Here is a 21,576-nt window from a genome sequence, read left to right as displayed (position 1 = left end):
GAGGGGCTTATGCCCGAAGCGTCGATTCTCCTATTCCCTGGATGCTGCCTGACATGCTGCGCTTCTCCAGCAGCACATTTTCAGCTGCAGTATGGTCCCCAGCTAGAGAGCTGCAGTATGGTCCCCAGCTAGAGAGCTGCAGTATGGTCCCCAGCTAGAGAGCTGCAGTGTGGGCCCCAGCTAGTGAGCTGCAGTATGGTCCCCTGCTAGAGAGCTGCAGTGTGGGCCCCAGCTAGAGAGCTGCAGTATGGGCCCCAGCTAGAGAGCTGCATTATGGTCCCCTGCGAGAGAGCTTCAGTATGGGCCCCAGCTATTGAGTTGCAGTATGATCCCAGCTAGTGAGTTGCAGTGTGGGCCCCAGCTAGAGAGCTGCAGTATGGTCCCCTGCGAGAGAGCTTCAGTATGGGCCCCAGCTAGTGAGTTGCAGTATGATCCCAGCTAGTGAGTTACAGTATGGTCCCTGCTAGAGAGCTGCAGTATGGACCCCAGCTAGTGAGTTGCAGTATGGTCCCAGCTAGAGAGTTACAGTATGGGCCCCTGCTAGAGAGCTGCAGTATGGTCCCAGCTAGAGAGCTGCAGTATGGGCCCCTGCTAGAGAGCTGCAGTATGGTCCCAGCCAGAGAGCTGCAGTATGGTCCCAGCTAGTGAGCTGCAGTATGGACCCCAGCTAGAGAGCTGCAGTATGGTCCCCAGCTAGAGAGCTGCAGTATGGGCCCCAGCTAGAGAGCTGCAGTATGGTTAGCAGCTAGAGAGCTGCAGTATGGTTAGCAGCTAGAGAGCTGCAGCATGGTCCTCTGCTAGACAGTTGCAATATGGTCCCCAGCTAGACAGCAGTAGCATGGTCCCCAGCTAGAGACCTGCCGTATGGTAACCAGCTGGAGAGCTGCAGTGTGGTCTCCTGCTGGAGAGCTGCAGCATGGACCCCAGCTAGAGAGCTGCAGTATGGTGAGAAAGTGAGGTCTGCAGATGCTGGAGATCAGAGCTGAAAATGTGCTGCTGGAGAAGCGCAGCAGGTCAGGCAGCATCCAGGGAACAGGAGAATCGACGCTTCGGGCATAAGCGCCTCTTCAGGAATCCATTCCTGAAGAGGGGCTTATGCCCGAAGCGTCGATTCTCCTGTTCCCTGGATGCTGCCTGACATGCTGCGCTTCTCCAGCAGCACATTTTCAGCTGCAGTATGGTCCCCAGTTAGATAGCTGCAGTATGGTCCCAGCTAGAGAGCTGCAGTATGGTCCCAACGAGAGAGCTGCAGTATGGTCCCCAGCTCGAGAGCTACAGTATGGTCCCCAGCTAGAGAGCTGCAGTATGGTCCCAGCTAGAGAGCTGCAGTATGGTCCCCAGCTAGAGAGCTGCAGTATGGTCCCCAGCTAGAGAGCTGCAGTATGGTCCCAGCTAGAGAGCTGCAGTATGGTCCCCTGCTAGAGAGCTGCAGTATGGTCCCCAGCTCGAGAGCTGCAGTATGGTCCCAGCTAGAGAGCTGCAGAATGGTCCCCAGCTAGAGAGCTGCAGTATGGTCCCAGCTAGAGAGCTGCAGTATGGTCCCAGCTAGAGAGCTGCAGTATGGTCCCAGCTAGAGAGTTGCAGTATGGTCCCCGGCTAGAGAGCTGCAGAATGGTCCCCAGCTCGAGAGCTGCAGTATGGGCCCCAGCTAGAGAGCTGCAGTATGGTCCCAGCTAGAGAGCTGCAGTATGGGCCCCAGCGAGAGAGCTGCAGTATGGTCCCAGCTAGAGAGCTGCAGTATGGCCCCAGCGAGAGAGCTGCAGTATGGTCCCAGCTAGAGAGCTGCAGTATGGTCCCAGCTAGTGAGCTGCAGTATGGTCCCCAGCGAGAGAGCTGCAGTATGGTCCCAGCTAGAGAGCTGCAGTATGGTCCCCAGCTAGAGAGCTGCAGTATGGGCCCCAGCTAGAGAGCTGCAGTATGGTCCCAGCGAGAGAGCTGCAGTATGGGCCCTAGCTAGTGAGCTGCAGTATGGTCCCAGCTAGAGAGCTGCAGTATGGTCCCAACGAGAGAGCTGCAGTCTGGTCCCGAGCTAGAGAGCTGCAGTATGGTCCCAACGAGAGAGCTGCAGTATGTGCCCCAGCTAGAGAGCTGCAGTATGGGCCCCAGCTAGAGAGCTGCAGTATGGTCCCAGCTAGAGAGCTGCAGTATGGGCCCCAGCTCGAGAGCTACAGTATGGTCCCCAGCTAGTGAGCTGCAGTATGGTCCCCTGCTAGAGAGCTGCAGTATGGACCCCAGCTAGAGAGCTGCAGTATGGTCCCAGCTAGAGAGCTGCAGTATGGTCCCAGCTAGAGAGCTGCAGTATGGGCCCCAGCTAGAGAGCTGCAGTATGGTCCCAGCTAGAGAGCTGCAGTATGGTCCCCAGCTAGAGAGCTGCAGTATGGTCCAAGCTAGAGAGTTACCGTATGGTCCCCAGCTAGAGAGCTTCAGTATGGGCCCCAGCTAGAGAGCTGCAGTATGGTTAGCAGCTAGAGAGCTGCAGCATGGTCCTCTGCTAGACAGTTGCAATATGGTCCCCAGCTAGACAGCAGTAGCATGGTCCCCAGCTAGAGACCTGCCATATGGTAACCAGCTAGAGAGCTGCAGTATGGTCTCCTGCTAGAGAGCTGCAGCATGGACCCCAGCTAGAGAGCTGCAGTATGGTGAGAAAGTGAGGTCTGCAGATGCTGGAGATCAGAGCTGAAAATGTGCTGCTGGAGAAGCGCAGCAGGTCAGGCAGCATCCAGGGAACAGGAGAATCGACGCTTCGGGCATAAGCGCCTCTTCAGGAATCCATTCCTGAAGAGGGGCTTATGCCCGAAGCGTCGATTCTCCTATTCCCTGGATGCTGCCTGACATGCTGCGCTTCTCCAGCAGCACATTTTCAGCTGCAGTATGGTCCCCAGTTAGATAGCTGCAGTATGGTCCCCAGCTAGAGAGCTGCAGTATGGTCCCAACGAGAGAGCTGCAGTATGGTCCCAACGAGAGAGCTGCAGTATGGTTAGCAGCTAGAGAGCTGCAGCATGGTCCTCTGCTAGACAGTTGCAATATGGTCCCCAGCTAGACAGCAGTAGCATGGTCCCCAGCTAGAGACCTGCCGTATGGTAACCAGCTAGAGAGCTGCAGTATGGTCCCCAGCTAGAGAGCTGCAGTATGGTCCCAGCTAGAGAGCTGCAGTATGGTCCCAGCTAGAGAGTTACAGTATGGTCCCCAGCTAGAGAGCTGCAGTATGGGCTGCAGCTAGAGAGCTGCAGTATGGGCTGCAGCTAGAGAGCTGCAGTATGGACCCCAGCTAGAGAGCTGCAATATGGTCCCAACTAGAGAGCTGCAGTATGGTCCCCAGCTCGAGAGCTGCAGTATGGTCCCCAGCTAGAGAGCTGCAGTATGGTCCCCAGCTAGAGAGCTGCAGTATGGTCCCAGCTAGAGAGTTACAGTATGGTCCCCAGCTAGAGAGCTGCAGTATGGTCCCAGCTAGAGAGTTACAGTATGGTCCCCAGCTAGAGAGCTGCAGTATGGGCTGCAGCTAGAGAGCTGCAGTATGGTCCCAGCTCGACAGCTGCAGTATGGTCCCAGCTAGAGAGTTACAGTATGGTCCCCAGCTAGAGAGCTGCAGTATGGTCCCAGCTAGAGAGTTACAGTATGGTCCCCAGCTAGAGAGCTGCAGTATGGGCTGCAGCTAGAGAGCTGCAGTATGGGCTGCAGCTAGAGAGCTGCAGTATGGACCCCAGCTAGAGAGCTGCAATATGGTCCCAACTAGAGAGCTGCAGTATGGTCCCAGCTAGAGAGCTGCAGTATGGTCCCCAGCTCGAGAACTGCAGTATGGTCCCCAGCTAGAGAGCTGCAGTATGGTCCCAGCTAGAGAGCTGCAGTATGGTCCCAGCGAGAGAGCTGCAGTATGGGCCCCAGCTGGAGAGTTACAGTATGGTCCCCAGCTAGAGAGCTGCAGTATGGTCCCCAGCTAGAGAGCTGCAGTATGGTCCCCAGCTAGAGAGCTGCAGTATGGTCCCCAGCTAGAGAGCTGCAATATGGTCCCCAGCTAGAGAGCTGCAGTATGGTCCCAGCTAGAGAGTTACAGTATGGTCCCCAGCTAGAGAGCTGCAGTATGGGCTGCAGCTAGAGAGCTGCAGTATGGGCTGCAGCTAGAGAGCTGCAGTATGGACCCCAGCTAGAGAGCTGCAATATGGTCCCAACTAGAGAGCTGCAGTATGGTCCCAGCTAGAGAGCTGCAGTATGGTCCCCAGCTCGAGAGCTGCAGTATGGTCCCCAGCTAGAGAGCTGCAGTATGGTCCCAGCTCGACAGCTGCAGTATGGTCCCAGCTAGAGAGTTACAGTATGGTCCCAGCTAGAGAGTTACAGTATGGTCCCCAGCTAGAGAGCTGCAGTATGGGCTGCAGCTAGAGAGCTGCAGTATGGTCCCAGCTCGACAGCTGCAGTATGGTCCCCAGCTAGAGAGCTGCAGTATGGTCCCCAGCTAGAGAGCTGCAGTATGGGCTGCAGCTAGAGAGCTGCAGTATGGGCTGCAGCTAGAGAGCTGCAGTATGGTCCCAGCTCGACAGCTGCAGTATGGTCCCAGCTAGAGAGTTACAGTATGGTCCCCAGCTAGAGAGTTACAGTATGGACCCCAGCTAGAGAGCTGCAATATGGTCCCAACTAGAGAGCTGCAGTATGGTCCCAGCTAGAGAGCTGCAGTATGGACCCCAGCTAGAGAGCTGCAATATGGTCCCAACTAGAGAGCTGCAGTATGGTCCCAGCTAGAGAGCTGCAGTATGGTCCCCAGCTCGAGAACTGCAGTATGGTCCCAGCTCGACAGCTGCAGTATGGGCCCCAGCTAGAGAGCTGCAGTATGGTCCCAGCGAGAGAGCTGCAGTATGGGCCCAGCGAGAGAGCTGCAGTATGGGCCCCAGCTAGAGAGCTGCAGTATGGACCCCAGCTAGAGAGCTGCAATATGGTCCCAACTAGAGAGCTGCAGTATGGTCCCAGCTCGACAGCTGCAGTATGGTCCCAGCTAGAGAGTTACAGTATGGTCCCAGCTAGAGAGCTGCAGTATGGTCCCCAGCTCGAGAACTGCAGTATGGTCCCAGCTCGACAGCTGCAGTATGGGCCCCAGCTAGAGAGCTGCAGTATGGTCCCAGCGAGAGAGCTGCAGTATGGGCCCAGCGAGAGAGCTGCAGTATGGGCCCAGCGAGAGAGCTGCAGTATGGGCCCCAGCTGGAGAGTTACAGTATGGTCCCCAGCTAGAGAGCTGCAGTATGGTCCCCAGCTAGAGAGCTGCAGTATGGTCCCCAGCTAGAGAGCTGCAGTATGGTCCCAGCTAGAGAGCTGCAGTATGGTCCCCAGCTAGAGAGCTGCAGTATGGGCCCCAGCTAGAGAGCTGCAGTATGGTCCCCAGCTAGAGAGCTGCAGTATGGTCCCCAGCTAGAGAGTTACAGTATGGTCCCCAGCTAGAGAGCTGCAGTATGGTCCCCAGCTAGAGAGCTGCAGTATGGGCCCCAGCTAGAGAGTTACAGTATGGTCCCCAGCTAGAGAGCTGCAGTATGGTCCCCAGCTAGAGAGCTGCAGTATGGACCCCAGCTAGAGAGCTGCAGTATGGGCCCCAGCTAGAGAGCTGCAGTATGGGCCCCAGCTAGAGAGCTGCAGTATGGTCCCCAGCTAGAGAGCTGCAGTATGGTCCCCAGCTAGAGAGTTACAGTATGGTCCCCAGCTAGAGAGCTGCAGTATGGTCCCCAGCTAGAGAGCTGCAGTATGGGCCCCAGCTAGAGAGTTACAGTATGGTCCCCAGCTAGAGAGCTGCAGTATGGTCCCCAGCTAGAGAGCTGCAGTATGGACCCCAGCTAGAGAGCTGCAGTATGGTCCCAGCTCGACAGCTGCAGTGTGGGCCCCAGCTAGAGAGCTGCAGTATGGACCCCAGCTAGCGAGCTGCAGCATGGTCCCCAGCTAGAGAGCTGCAGTATGGGCCCCAGTTCGAGAGCTGCAGTATGGTCCCCAGCTAGAGAGCTGCAGTATGGTCCCCAGCTAGAGAGCTGCAGTATGGTCCCAGCTAGAGAGCTGCAGTATGGGCCCCAGTTCGAGAGCTGCAGTATGGTCCCCAGTTCGAGAGCTGCAGTATGGTCCCCAGCTAGAGAGCTGCAGCATGGTCCCAGCTAGAGAGCTGCAGTATGGGCCCCAGTTCGAGAGCTGCAGTATGGTCCCCAGTTCGAGAGCTGCAGTATGGTCCCCAGCTAGAGAGCTGCAGTATGGTCCCAGCTAGAGAGCTGCAGTATGGGCCCCAGTTCGAGAGCTGCAGTATGGTCCCCAGCTAGAGAGCTGCAGCATGGTCCTCAGCTAGAGAGCTGCAGTATGGTCCCAGCTAGAGAGCTGCAGTATGGGCCCCAGCTAGAGAGCTGCAGTATGGTCCCCAGCTAGAGAGCTGCAGTATGGTCCCCAGCTAGAGAGCTGCAGTATGGTCCCAGCTAGAGAGCTGCAGTATGGGCCCCAGCTAGAGAGCTGCAGTATGGTCCCCAGCTAGAGAGCTGCAGTATGGTCCCCAGCTAGAGAGCTGCAGTATGGTCCCCAGCTAGAGAGCTGCAGTATGGTCCCCAGCTAGAGAGCTGCAGTATGGTCCCCAGCTAGAGAGCTGCAGTATGGTCCCCAGCTCGAGAGCTACAGTATGGTCCCCAGCTAGAGAGCTGCAGTATGGTCCCAGCTAGAGAGCTGCAGTATGGGCCCTAGCTAGTGAGCTGCAGTATGGTCCCAGCTAGAGAGCTGCAGTATGGTCCCCAGCTCGAGAGCTACAGTATGGTCCCCAGCTAGAGAGCTGCAGTATGGTCCCAGCTAGAGAGCTGCAGTATGGGCCCTAGCTAGTGAGCTGCAGTATGGTCCCAACGAGAGAGCTGCAGTATGGTCCCCAGCGAGAGAGCTGCAGTATGGTCCCCAGTTAGATAGCTGCAGTATGGTCCCAGCTAGAGAGCTGCAGTATGGACCCCAGCTAGAGAGCTGCAGTATGGTCCCAGCTAGAGAGCTGCAGTATGGTCCCCAGTTAGATAGCTGCAGTATGGGCCCCAGCTAGAGAGCTGCAGTATGGTCCCCAGCTAGAGAGCTGCAGTATGGTCCCAGCTAGAGAGCTGCAGTATGGTCCCAACGAGAGAGCTGCAGTATGGTCCCCAGTTAGATAGCTGCAGTATGGGCCCCAGCTAGAGAGCTGCAGTATGGTCCCCAGCTAGAGAGCTGCAGTATGGTCCCAGCTAGAGAGCTGCAGTATGGTCCCCAGTTAGATAGCTGCAGTATGGGCCCCAGCTAGAGAGCTGCAGTATGGTCCCCAGCTAGAGAGCTGCAGTATGGACCCCAGCTAGAGAGCTGCAGTATGGTCCCAGCTAGAGAGCTGCAGTATGGTCCCCAGCTAGAGAGCTGCAGTATGGTCCCAGCTAGAGAGCTGCAGTATGGTCCCCAGCTAGAGAGCTGCAGTATGGTCCCCAGCTCGAGAGCTGCAATATGGTCCCCAGCTGGAGAGCTGCAGCATTGTCCCCAGCTAGAGAGCTGCAGTATGGACCCCAGCTAGAGAGCTGCAGTATGGTTCCAGCTAGAGAGCTGCAGTATGGTCCCAGCTAGAGAGCTGCAGTATGGTCTCAGCTAGAGAGCTGCAGTATGGTTCCAGCTAGAGAGCTGCAGTATGGTCCCGAGCTAGAGAGCTGCAGAATGGACCCCAGCTAGAGAGCTGCTGTACGGTCCAAGCTAGAGAGTTACAGTATGGGCCCCAGCTAGAGAGCTGCAGTATGGTCCCAGCTAGAGAGCTGCAGTATGGGCCCCAGCTCGAGAGCTGCAGTATGGTCCCCAGCTAGTGAACTGCAGTATGGACCCCAGCTGGAGAGCTGCAGTATGGTCCAAGCTAGAGAGCTGCAGAATGGACCCCAGCTAGAGAGCTGCTGTACGGTCCAAGCTAGAGAGTTACAGTATGGGCCCCAGCTAGAGAGCTGCAGTATGGACCCCAGCTAGAGAGCTGCAGTATGGTTCCAGCTAGAGAGCTGCAGTATGGTCCCGAGCTAGAGAGCTGCAGTATGGTCCCCAGTTGGAGAGCTGCAGTATGGTCCCCAGCTAGAGAGCTGCAGTAAGGTCCCTAGCTCGAGAGCTGCAGTATGGGCCCCAGCTAGAGAGCTGTAGCATGGTCCCTAGCTAGACAGCTGCAGTGTGGGCCATAGCTAGAGAGCTGCAGTATGGACCCCAGCTAGAGAGCTGCACTATGGACCCCAGCTAGAGAGTTACAGTATGGGCCCCAGCTAGAGAACTGCAGTCTCTGCAATTAGATCCAGGGAAAACTTTGGGATGAGGTTGGATGTTCGATTGGAGCTGAGTTGCCTGGGAGACAGGATGAGAATGGCCAATGGTTTCATTGTGGTGTCCGTGGAAAACTCTGCTCTTCTCCCCTTTCCTTTGTTTTGCTCTCTCTAATCTCTGTTCCCCATCCTTTGCCTTTTCCTTCTCTTGCCTCCCTACTCTCTCTACCCAATCCGTTTTACCCTCGGTGTGGCTCCCCCACATTTTGCCTCCTCCGGCTGTTCGCACTCTGAGATTGTACAGTACTGTCCATCTCTTGCCCTCATGTGCATCCTGATTTCAATCACTCTTCTGTTGATGGTCATGCCCTTGGCTTCCTAAGATCCACAGGATCCAACCTTTGGATAAGGCAATGGGAATACTATAATAAAATGATTTCAGCACAAGGTTACCCAGTCTTTTTAAAGCCTAATTTAATGTCCAGTGTAAGTGTTGTGTAACCATCATCTACACAGCCATTCCTCCCCATGTAGCAATACCCAACCCAACCCTCCTCTCTATAAAATACTCACCAATTCAAGACTTATTCCTTTGTATATTATATTAAGGTGGCATAAGTATGGTACAAATGTTATTGGTATGACATTGACGCATTGGTATGACATACAGTTTGCTAACACACTTATCCTATAGTGTTTTTTTCCCTTAGAGTTTCCTTTTGATTCCCACTCCCCTCCCTACCCCATCTCCAATTTCCACATGCTGTTGTGCAGATTCCTGTCTGTGTTAGGCTGCGCTTCATTGGATACCCGCTCCTGTGCTCAGAGTATGAGACAGTGACACACAGTGACCGAGCCACATTACTGCTCTGCCCATTTCAGTCCTCAGCCAGTGCTGGTACCATTGGCTGGCTCCAGGATTTCATCACTGGAAGCCAAGCTGCTAATCCCCAACTCACAGCCCAACTTTGAATCGAGCTAGTATCATCTAATTGAGAACATGCTGTGGGAACCTCACACCTTCTCAGGGACGGGATTCTCAGCATTTACACATTCATTGTACTTGGACCATGACAAAATTGTTGACCCAAGGACTGCGTAATCCTTTCACAGCCTGGTCTTGCACCATTCTATCTAATCACAGTCCAGTCCAGTTATATATAACCATTTACATTGTCTTTCCTCGATAAATTCACAACATTATTTTGTCCATGACAGTTTGAAACTAATTAAATTTGGTGGCAGCTTTCTTGAAGCTGAAATTCCCAAGGAGTCCAAAGAACTTGGACCATGTGTTGAATTTGTTCCTGCATCAGTTTATCCACTCATAGAGGGTACCTTGCTGACTGTCTTTTCTGGGATAAGCCTGACAGGATAACAGAGAAGGAGTGCTGTGCACTTTGCCTCCTCATCCATTTGTGTGTCACTGCCTTTGCGACTCTCCCTTCCAGGAAATATGTCTCAACTTCACCAAACCTCTCAGACACACCCTTGACAAAAACTCGGCCTCTGTATTGGAAAGAAAAGCCACGGGTGTCAAGAATGTCGAAGGTTTCCTTTGGCACCTGTATCTTGCCACTGATGCCAGTGCTATCCATGCGACTGGCAAAATTCACTGTTGAACCCCAGATGTCATATTGTGGCTTCTTAACTCCTATAACGCCTGAAACTGCTGGTCCTTGAGCAAATCCTGGCAAAGACAAAAGCAGCAGTTATCAGCAGACACTCACCAACCTTACTTAGCTGTCGTCTATAATGCGATAGCTCCTTTCTTGTGCAAACCCGCGCTATACAAAAATTGCACAATACACATAACTCTTAAAGTTTTGGCAATCTAATCACGTTATAGCCAACACACAGTTTACAAGATTGTGTTTTAAAAACAGTATTCCTAATTCACCAATCACGTCATAGCCAATTCGCATTGACGATTGATGCGTTATAGCTTTATAATCAACTCTGAGGCAATACAGTTCTGGGAGAAGTGGGAGTGGGTAGGGAGCAGGAGGGAAAGAGATGGGAGGGAGAAGACAAGGGAGAGAGAATCCCTGGGATGTGGCTTGACTAACAGGTGATACATAATCTTAGGTTTGGCATTTTGGGGAAACAAAATGGCTTAAATGCCACAAGTTGATATGCTTATTCAATCCCCAATGGCAAGGCCTTTGGAGAAACCAAAGACAGTTTAGACCTTGAGACAAAACCTGCTGCAATTTTACCTGCAGTTGATTTAAAATCAGAGTCAAAAGCACAGAAGAGGCCCTTTAACACATTGAGTGTGTACTGTGAAAACTACACTAAATCAACATAAGTCACGCATGGCAGCACTTAGCCCATAGCTTTGAATGTTATGACATTTCAAGTTCTCATCCAGGTACTTTGTAAAGATTGTGAGGTTTCATTCTCAACAACACTCGAAGTCTCTTGTCTTTCACCTTATGCTCCCTTGTTACTGACCATTCAACTGAGAGGAACAGATGCTTCCTATTCACCGTCTCCATGCCCCTAATAATCACATACAACTTTATCAGGACCCCCCCCCACCCTCGGCATTCTGCACTCTAAAGAAAACAGCCTTAACTTATCCAGCCTCTCTTCATCACTGAAATGTTCCATCCCAGGGACCATCCTGGTGAAGTTCCTCTGCACCCCCTCCAGTACAATCCCATCCTTCCTGTAGTGTGGGGACCAGAACTGCACACAGTCCTCCAGCTGGGGCCTGACCAATGTCCTGTCCTGCCCCAACATCACCTCCCTGCTCTTACAGTCTGTGCCTCAACAGGTAAAGGCAAGTGTCCAATCTGCCTTTGTTATAACCCTATTACCCTGTCCTGCCTCCTTCAGGGATCTGTGGACAAGTATCCCAAGACCCCTCTGTTCCTCTGAGCTTCCTTGTGTGCTGACATTCATTGAGTAGCACCTTGTCTTGTTAATTTTTCCAAAGTGCATCAGTTCACACTTTTCAGGGTTAAATTCCATCTGCCACTGATCTACTTTTCTGACGCTCTATCAATCCTTTTTTATCCTCTGAGAACATAAACTCTTCCTCCTCACTGTTAACCAACCAGACAAAAACCTGTCCATATTCTCACCTACTTCATTAATGATTTTAACAAATAATAAGGGACCCAGCACTTAGCCCTGTGGTATGTTACAGGAAACTGGCCTCCAGTCACACAAACAGCCTTCTACAACTACCCTCTGCCTCCTACCATTTAGTCAATTTTGTATCCAATTTGCCAAGTTACCCAGGATCCCACATGCTTTTACCTTCTTCATCAGTCTCTCGTGTGGGAATTTGTCAAAGGCTTTGCTGATATCCTTATAAACTACATCAACTGCATTGCCCTATTGACACACCTAGTCACCACCTCCAAACATTCAACCAAAATTGTTAGGCATGACTTCCCACTGGCAAAGCATGCTTACTATCCCAGCTCAAACTTGTCTCTCCAAGTGGATTGAGAATCTCTCCTGTGAAGTACCTTGGTAGGCTTAATGCGTTAAGTGCTCTGAGAGTCATAGAGAGGTACAGCGTGGAAACAGACCATTCAGTCCAATCCATCCATGCCGACCAGATATCCCAACCCAATCTAGTCCCACCTGCCAGCACCCGGCTCATATCCCTCCAAACCCTTCCTATTCATATACTCATCCAAATGCCTCTTAAATGTTGCAATTGTACCTGCCTCCACCACTTCCTCTGGCAGCTCATTCCATACATGTACCACCCTCTGTGTGAAAACATTGCCCCTTAGGTCTCTTTTATACCTTTCCCCTCTCACCATAAACCTCTGCCCTCTAGTTCTGGACTCCCTGACCCCAGGGAAAAGACTTTGTCTATTTATCCTATCCATGCCCCTCATAATTTTGTAAACCTCTATAAGGTCGCCCCTCAGCCTCCGACTCTCCAGGGAAAACAGCCCCAGCCTGTTCAGCCTCTCCCTGTAGCTCAGATCCTCCAACTCTGGCAACATCCTTGTAAATCTTTTCTGAATCCTTTCAAGTTTCACAACATCCTTCCAATAGAAAGGAGACCAGAATTGCATGCAATATTCCAACAGGGGCTAAACCAATGTCCTGTACAGCCGCAACATGACCTCCCAACTCCTGTACTCAATACTCTGATCAATAAAAGAAAGCATTCCAAACACCATTTTCACTACCTATCTACCTGCGACTCCACTTTCAAGGAGCTATGAACTTGCACTCCAAGGTCTCTTTGTTCAGCAACACTCCCTAGGACCTTATCATTAAGTGTATAAGTCCTGCTAAGATTTGCTTTCCCAAAATGCAGCACCTCGCATTTATCTGAATTAAACTCCATCTGCCACTTCTCAGCCCATTGGCCCATCTGGTCCAGATCCTGTTGTAATCTGAGGTAACCCTCTTCGCTGTCCACTACACCTCCAATTTTGGTGTCATCTGCAAACTTACTAACTGTACCTCTTATGTTCGCATCCAAATCATTTATGTAAATGACAAAAAGTAGAGGGCCCAGCACTGATCCTTGTGGCACTCCACTGGTCACAGGCCTCCAGTCTGAAAAACAACCCTCCACCACCACCCTCTGTCTTCTACCTTTGAGCCAGTTCTGTATAAAAATGGCTAATTCTCCTTGTATTCCATGAGATCTAACCTTGCTAACCAGTCTCCCATGGGCAACCTTGTCGAACGCCTTACTGAAGTCCATATAGATCACATTTACAGCTCTGCCCTCATCAATCTTCTTTGTTACTTCTTCAAAAAACTAAATCAAGTTTTTGAGACATGATTTCCCACACACAAAGCCATGTTTACTATCCCTAATCAGTCCTTGCCTTTCCAAATACATGTACATCCTGTCCCTCAGGATTCCCTCCAACAACTTGCCCACCACCGAGGTCAGGCTCACTGGTCTATAGTTCCCTGGCTTGTCCTTACCACCCTTCTTAAACAGTAGCACCACGTTTGCCAACCTCCAGTCTTCTGGCACCTCACCTGTGACTATCCATGATACAAATATCTCAGCAAGAGGCCCAGCAATCACTTCTCTAGCTTCCCACAGAGTTCTCGGGTACACCTGATCAGGTCCTGGGGATTTATCCACCTTTACCCGTTTCAAGACATCCATCCTCTGTAATATGGACATTTTGCAAGATGTCACCATTTATTTCCCTACAGTCTATATCTTCCATATCCTTTTCCATAGTAAATACTGATCCAAAATATTCATTTAGTATCTCCCCCATTTTCTGTGGCTCCACACAAAGGCCACCTTGCTGATCTTTGAGGGGCCCTATTCTCTCCTTAGTTACCATTTTGTTCTTAATATATTTGTAAAAACTCTTTGGATTCTCCTTAATTCTATTTGCCAAAGCTATCTCATGTCCCCTTATCATTTTCAGATATTCCTGGTGCTGCTCCTGACATGCCCCCCTGCACTCTCCATTGAACCATGCTACAGATTGTGCTGAAGTACAGTTCTGCTGCTCTTGATGGCCCACAGTGCCTCATGGATGTCCAGTCTTGAGTTGCTAGATCTGTTCGAAGTCTGTCCCATTTAGCACGGTGATAGTGCCACACAACATGATGGGCATTAATCTCAATGTCCACCACCAAGAGTGGCTCGGCAGCAGTATTACTGACTGAGCTGGTCAGGCCCTAAAGGACATAGCTGCGAGATTAGATCTGTGACAGGAGGTGAAGGAACTAACAGAGTTTGTCTCCACAAGGGCAGTGCAGAGGTCACTCTTACTCTCTGACTGTCAGTGACACGCCACCCTACAGTGCGGAAGCAAGCTATTTGGCCCATCGAGGCTGTAATGGACAGATGCTTCTGCAGCCAGCAGATCAATAAGGATGTTTTTCCCCCGTGTCGGTTCTCTCACCACCTGGCACTGATCCAGTCTAGCAGCAATGTCCTTTGGCACCAACCAGCTCCATCAGTCATTCTGCTGCTGAGCCACTCTTGATGGTCATTGAAATCCCCCACCCAGAGGACATGATGTGTCCTTGCCATCCTCAGTGCTTCCTCCAAGTATTGTTCAACATGGAGGAGTACGTAGTGATCAGCAGAACGTTTTCTTGTCTATGTTTAACCTGAAGCTATGAGACTTCATGAGATCTGGAGTCAATGTTGAGGAGTCCCAGAGCAACTCCCTCCTGACAGTATCCCACAGTGCTGCCGGTGGAACAGGACATATCCTGGGATGGTGAGGATGGTGTCTGGAACATTGTAAGGTAGGATTCCGTGAGTGTGACTGTGTCAGGCTGGTGCTTGCCTCGCCTGTGAGACAGCTCTCCCAATGTTGGCACCAGTCTCCAGCTGTCAGTGAGGAGGACTGTGCAGCGTGAGCTCTTGATGCTGCCTGGCTTGCCATGTTCTTCCAGCTTCTGTGTATTGTTTCCAGTGCCCGAGTCAATTCCACATGGCCCATTAAGTTTCAATCCTTTCTCCTTTATAACATTTGATACAACTGGATGGTCTTCAACGCGAAATGTTAACTCTGATTTCTCTCCACAGATGCTGCCAGACCTGCTAAGCTTTTCCAGCAAATTCTGTTTTTGTTACTGATTTACAGCATCCACAGTTTTTCTGTTTTTACTTTGTCTGTTTTAACTTGTTTTGCAACTCATTAAAGTAAACAAAGCTGCCTGGCATTTACCACCGATTTCTGGAACTTGCTCTTTTTTAACCTTAAGAGAAACACTCATAGCTAAGAGAAAATGAGAATAGGGTAATTATATTAGGGAATTTCAACTTCCTCAATCCTAATTGGGATATTAATAGTGTGAAGGTTTAGAGGGAGCAGATTTCTTCAAATGTATTCAGTAGAACTTTTTATACAGACATGCATAAAATCCAACATTGGGTAGGTTGCAACTAGCTCTGGGAAATGAAACTAGACACGTGTTTGAGGTGGCAATGGGAGAGCATTCTAATGAGCGTGATGGCAACACTATGTTTTAAAAACTGAAAGCACTGTGGATGCTCTAAATTAGAAACAAAAACAGAAGTGTCTTGAGGAAGGATCAATCAATCCAAAATATTAATTCTGATTCCTCTCCACAGATGCTGCCAGACCTACTGGGCTTTTCCATCAATTTCGATTAGATTAGATTAGATTCCCTACAGTGTGGAAACAGGCCCTTCGGCCCAACTAGTCCACACCGACCCGCTGAAGCGTAACCCACCCAGACCCATACTTCTACATTTACCCCTTCACCTAACACTCCGAGCAATTTAGCATGGCCAATTCACCTAACCTGCACATTTTTGGACTGTGGGAGGAAACCGGAGCACCCAGAGGAAACCACGCAAACACGGGGAGAATGTGCAAACTCCACACAGACAGTCGCCTGAGGCGGGAATTGAACCCGGGTCTCTGGCGCTGCGAGGCAGCAGTGCTAGCCACTGTGCCACCGTACCACCCGTAATTTCTGTTTTCATTACAGTATGTTTTAAGTTTGTTGCAGAACTGGAGTTTTAGACCGAGGTCGGAGTCAGGTTTTATTGAAATAATACAGGATCTGTCTAAAGTAGACTGGGAAAATATACTTCTGAGTAAATCTACAGGAAGCATTCAAAATGGAATCCACAAGAGTCCTTTGAGGGCAAAATGTAGGAGCAATAAGCACAGGGAACCCCTGGATGCCTGGGAATATTCAGGTCTGGATAAGAAGGAAAAGAGAAAGGCTTTTAATACAAACTAAGGCAGCAAAGCAATGGTGGTCCAAGTGGAATAAAGCAAATACAGGGGATTACTGAAGAAAGCAATTAGGAGAGCAAAGAGGGGACATTGAAAAATATTAGTGGGTAAGATTAGGGAGGGTAAGATTAGGGAGGGTAAGATTAGGGGGGTAAGATTAGGGAGGGCAGGATTAGGGTGGGTAAGATTAGGGAGGGTAAGATTAGGGAGGGCAGGATTAGGGAGGGTAAGATTAGGGAGGGTAAGATTAGGGGGGTAAGATTAGGGAGGGTAAGATTAGGGGGTTAAGATTAGGGTGGGTAAGATTAGGGGGTTAAGATTAGGGGGGTAAGATTAGGGAGGGTAAGATTAGGGGGGTAAGATTAGGGAGGATAAGATTAGGGAGGGCAGGATTAGGGAGGTTAAGATTAGGGAGGGTAAGATTAGGGGGGTAAGATTAGGGTAGGTAAGATTAGGGAGGGTAAGATTAGGGAGGGTAAGATTAGGGTGGGCAGGATTAGGGAGGTTAAGATTAGGGAGGGTAAGATTAGGGAGGGCAAGATTAGGGAGGGTAATATTAGGGAGGGTAAGATTAGGGAGGGTAAGATTAGGGAGGGTAAGATTAGGGAGGGTAAGATTAGGGAGGGCAGGATTAGGGAGGTTACGATTAGGGAGGGTAAGATTACGGTGGGCAGGATTATGGAGGGTAAGATTACGGTGGGCAGGATTATGGAGGGTAAAATTAGGGTGGGTAAGATTAGAAAGGGTAAAATTAGAGTGGGTAAAATTGGGGTGGCGAAGATTAGGGAGGGTAAAATTAGGGAGGGTCAGATTAGGGAGGGTCAGATTAGGGTGGGTAAGATTAGGGAGGGTAAGATTAGGGAGGGTAAGATTAGGGTGGGTAAAATTAGGGAGGGTCAGATTAGGGAGGGTCAGATTAGGGAGGGTCAGATTAGGGAGGGTCAGATTAGGGTAGGTAAGATAAGGGAGGATAAGATTAGGGTGGGTAAAATAAGGGAGGATAAGATTAGGGGGGTAAGATTAGGGTGGGTAAGATTAGGGAGGGTAAAATTAGGGAGGGTAAGATTAGGGTGGGTAAAATAAGGGAGGATAAGATTAGGGGGGTAGGATTAGGGTGGGTAAGATTAGGGTGGGTAAGATTAGGGAGGGTAAGATTAGTGAGGGTAAGATTAGTGAGGGTAAGATTAGCGAGGGTAAGATTAGGGTGGGTAAGATTAGGGAGGGTAAAATTAGGGTGGGTCAGATTAGGGAGGGTAAGATTAGGGTGGGTAGGATTAGGGAGGGTAAAATTAGGGTGGGTAAGATTAGAAAGGGTAAAATTAGGGTGGGTAAGATTAAAAAGGGTAAAATTAGAGTGGGTAAAATTAGAGTGGGTAAAATTGGGGTGGCGAAGATTAGGGAGGGTAAAATTAGGGAGGGTCAGATTAGGGTGGGTAAAAAAAGGGAGGATAAGATTAGGGGGGTAAGATTAGGGGGGTAAGATTAGGGTGGGTAAGATTAGTGAGGGTAAGATTAGTGAGGGTAAGATTAGGGAGGGTAAGATTAGGGAAGGTAAGATTAGGGAAGGTAAGATTAGGGTGGGTAAGATTAGGGTGGGTAAGATTAGGATGGGTCAGATTAGGGAGGGTAAAATTAGGGTGGGTAAGATTAGGGAGGGTAAAATTATGGGGGTAAGATTAGGGTGGGTAAGATTAGGGGGGTAAGATTAGGGTGGGTAAGATTAGGGAGGATAAGATTAGGGAGGGTAAGATTAGGGAGGGTAAGATTAGGGGGGTAAGATTAGGGGGGTAAGATTAGGGGGGTAAGATTAGGGGGTAAGATTAGGGTGGGTAAGATTAGGTAGGGAAAGATTAGGGAGGGTAAGATTAGGGAGGGTAAGATTAGGGTGGGTAAGATTAGGGAGGGTAAAATTAGGGTGGGTCAGATTAGGGAGGGTAAAGTTAGGGAGGCTAAGGTTAGGGAGGATAAGGTTAGGGAGGCTAAGATTAGGGAGGCTAAGATTAGGGAGGGTAAGAATAGGGAGAGTAAGAATAGGGAGGGTAAGATTAGGGTGGGTCAGATTAGTGAGAGTAAGATTAGGGAGAGTAAGATTAGGGTGGAGAAAGTGAGGACTGCAGATGCTGGAGATCAGGGCTGAAAATGTGTTGCTGGAACAGCGCAACAGGTCAGGCAGCATCCAAGGAACAGGAGAATCGACGTTTCGGACATAAACCCTTCCTCATTCCTGAAGAAGGGCTCATGCCCGAAACGACGATTCTCCTGCTCCTTGGATGCTGCCTGACCTGCTGCGCTTTTCCATCAACACATTTTCAGCTAAGATTAGGGAGGGTAAGATTAGGGTAGGTAAGATTAGGGAGGGTAAGGTTAGGGTGGGTAAGATTAGGGTGGGTAAGATTAGGGAGGGTAAGGTTAGGGAGGGTAAGGTTAGGGAGGATAAGGTTAGGGTGGGTAAGGTTAGGGTGGGTAAGGTTAGGGTGGGTAAGATTAGGGAGGGTAAGATTAGGGTGGGTAAGATTAGGGTGGGTAAGATTAGGGAGGGTAAGGTTAGGGAGGGTAAGGTTAGGGAGGGTAAGGTTAGGGAGGGTAAGATTAGGGAGGGTAAGGTTAGGGAGGGTAAGGTTAGGGAGGGTAAGGTTAGGGTGGGTAAGATTAGGGAGGGTAAGGTTAGGGTGGGTAAAATTAGGGTGGGTAAGATTAGGGAGGGTAAGGTTAGGGTGGGTAAGATTAGGGTGGGTAAGATTAGGGAGGGTAAGGTTAGGGAGGGTAAGGTTAGGGAGGGTAAGGTTAGGGAGGGTAAGGTTAGGGTGGGTAAGATTAGGGAGGGTAAGGTTAGGGTGGGTAAGATTAGGGTGGGTAAGATTAGGGTGGGTAAGATTAGGGAGGGTAAGGTTAGGGTGGGTAAGATTAGGGAGGGTAAGATTAGTGAGGGTAAGGTTAGGGAGGGTAAGGTTAGGGAGCGTCAGATTAGGGAGGGTCCATTGAGCACCAAGGGGCAATCTGTGCAGGAGTTTGAGAATATTAGTAGGATATTAAATGGCTTGTTCACGTTTATCTTCACTTCGAAAAAGAGATTGTGAGTCCAGAATTCGGGAAATAGATTATGAGGTTTTTGATGAGTTTAACAAAAGGAGCAAAGAGGTATTGAAGGTGTTGGTGGCCTTAAAAAGCCATAGGATGACTGTGCAGGACAGTGATTCTGTTAAGGGTTGAATATACGATAAACTGGGTTAATCCAGAGTGACGAACTCTGTTGTGATAAAGCCCTGAAGACATGGCGTGAAGCTGAATACACTGAAGCTTAGGTGTGTGCTAGCAGGAGGAAGAAGTGACCTGCTGTTCCAGACTAAAAGGTGAAGTCACAAGAGACTTAATCCTACCTGAGTGTTAGATTACACCAACTCTGTGTGAGCACTGTACGAGTATGTTTTCATTATTGTAGTATGGCACGTTTTGGTTATGGTACAAATGTTGTTTAATTTTGCTTCAATTTGTATTTTGAGATTGACAGGATTATACTTTTACTGTTAAAAAAGTCTTTGAACTTGTAAAGATGGTACAATTTGTTCTATTTATCTTTTGTTAAGAAATAGCTTCTGTTCTATTGTTCAAACATAGAATTGCAGCATTGAGTGTTTACAATTCAGTGACAGACAACTTTCTCAGAATCAAAACACACCAAAACCTAATCGATCAAGCCACGTTTCAGTCTGGACTATGACTTATCCAGTAATGACATCCGCTCAGACCATCATAATCTGGAGTGATGTTTCCATCCCTCTATTCTGTATACCATCTGTAATGAACATTTCAGCATTTTCTCAATCTATTCTGACTGATCCTGTATGGAGACTTACCAACACGGAGTTTAAAATTGATGTGGGAATGTCGATGAATTTCCTCCATGGTGTTTTCCAGAGCGAGGGCAAAGTCTGCCAGGCAACACAGGTGTGTCCAATCAGCACCGATGCCAGGACCATTATCCTGAAACACAATCTCAGCATTATTCCTTCATGGCATTGGGGTGCAATGATGAAAGCATTTCAGGAATACTGGACCATGTTTTACACTCACCATTCTTGACATGGGCAGTCATTGAAATCATTTGTTGCTGCGAGATACACTGACTATAATTGCAGCAACAGTCCAGTGGAAACAAGTTCAGCTACCCACTCTGCTCAGTGACAAAATTTAGAGATCAGCTACCCACTCTGCTCAGTGACAACATTTAGATCAAATAGCCACTCTGCTCAGTGACATCATTTAGATCAAATACCCACTCTGCTCAGTGACATCATGTAGATTAAATACCCACTCTGCTCAGTGCCAGCATTTAGATCAAATACCCACTCTGCTCAGTGACATCATGTAGATTAAATACCCACTCTGCTCAGTGACATCATGTAGATTAAATACCCACTCTGCTCAGTGACATCATTTAGATTAAATACCACTCTGCTCAGTGACATCATGTAGATTAAATACCCACTCTGCTCAGTGACAGCATTTAGATCAAATCCCCACTCTGCTCAGTGACAGCATTTAGATCAAATCCCCACTCTGCTCAGTGACAGCATTTAGATCACATACCCACTCTGCTCAGTGACAGCATTTAGATCGCATACCCACTCTGCTCAGTGACATCATGTAGATTAAATACCCACTCTGCTCAGTGACAGCATTTAGATCAAATACCCACTCTGCTCAGTGACAGCATTTAGATCAGTGACCCACTCTGCTCAGTGACAGCATTTAGATCAAATACCCACTCTGCTCAGTGACATCATGTAGATTAAATACCCACTCTGCTCAGTGACAGCATTTAGATCAAATACCCACTCTGCTCACTGACATCATTTAGATTAAATACCCACTCTGCTCAGTGACAGCATTTAGATCAAATACCCACTCTGCTTAGTGACATCATTTAGATTAAATACCCACTCTGCTCAGTGACAGCATTTAGATATCAAATACCCACTCTGCTCAGTGACATCATTAAGGTCAAATACCCACTCTGCTCAGTGACAGCATTTTGATCAAATACCCACTCTGCTCAGTGACAGCATTTAGATTAAATACCCAGTCTGCTCAGTGACAGCATTTAGATTAAATACCCACTCTGCTCAGTGACAGCATTTAGATCAAATACCCACTCTGCTCAGTGACAGCATTTAGATTAAATACCCAGTCTGCTCAGTGACATCATGTAGATTAAATACACACTCTGCTCAGTGACAGCATTTAGATCAGCTACACACTCTGCTCAGTGACAGCATTTGGATCAAATACCCACTCTGCTCAGTGACATCATGTAGATTAAATACCCACTCTGCTCAGTGACAGCATTTAGATCAGCTACCCATTCTGCTCAGTGACAGCATTTAGATCTGTTACCCACTCTGCTCAGTGACATCATGTAGATTAAATACCCACTCTGCTCAGTGACATCATGTAGATTAAATACCCACTCTGCTCAGTGACAGCATTTAGATCAGCTACCCATTCTGCACAGTGACAGCATTTACATCAGTGACCCACTCTGCTCAGTGACATCATGTAGATTAAATACCCACTCTGCTCAGTGACAGCATTTAGATTAGTGACACACTCTGCCCAGTGACCGCATTTAGATCAAATACCCACTCTGCTCAGTGACCGCATTT

General features: G+C 49.3%; 1 protein-coding gene across 1 annotated transcript in view; it reads right to left on the bottom strand.

Moving 5' to 3' along the window:
* Positions 1-8,970: 8,970 nt before the first annotated feature.
* LOC122553148 (adenylate cyclase type 8-like) overlaps positions 8,971-21,576 on the bottom strand; it is a 243,660-nt gene continuing 231,054 nt past the window's right edge. The window contains exons 17-18 of the mRNA XM_087990986.1: positions 19,768-19,894; positions 8,971-9,912 (exon numbers count right to left, since the gene is read on the bottom strand). Coding sequence (XP_087847112.1) covers positions 9,548-9,912; positions 19,768-19,894 — 492 coding nt within the window. The 3' untranslated portion in view covers positions 8,971-9,547. The remainder of the gene's footprint in view (positions 9,913-19,767; positions 19,895-21,576) is intronic.

This window comes from Chiloscyllium plagiosum, unplaced genomic scaffold (genome assembly GCF_037043375.1).
Source record: "Chiloscyllium plagiosum isolate Xiang-an unplaced genomic scaffold, Cpla_swu_hap1 HiC_scaffold_10, whole genome shotgun sequence".
Taxonomy (NCBI): Eukaryota; Metazoa; Chordata; class Chondrichthyes; order Orectolobiformes; family Hemiscylliidae; genus Chiloscyllium; species Chiloscyllium plagiosum.
Note: the sequence above shows the minus strand (reverse complement) of the source record. Positions and strands in the feature narration are given on the sequence as shown.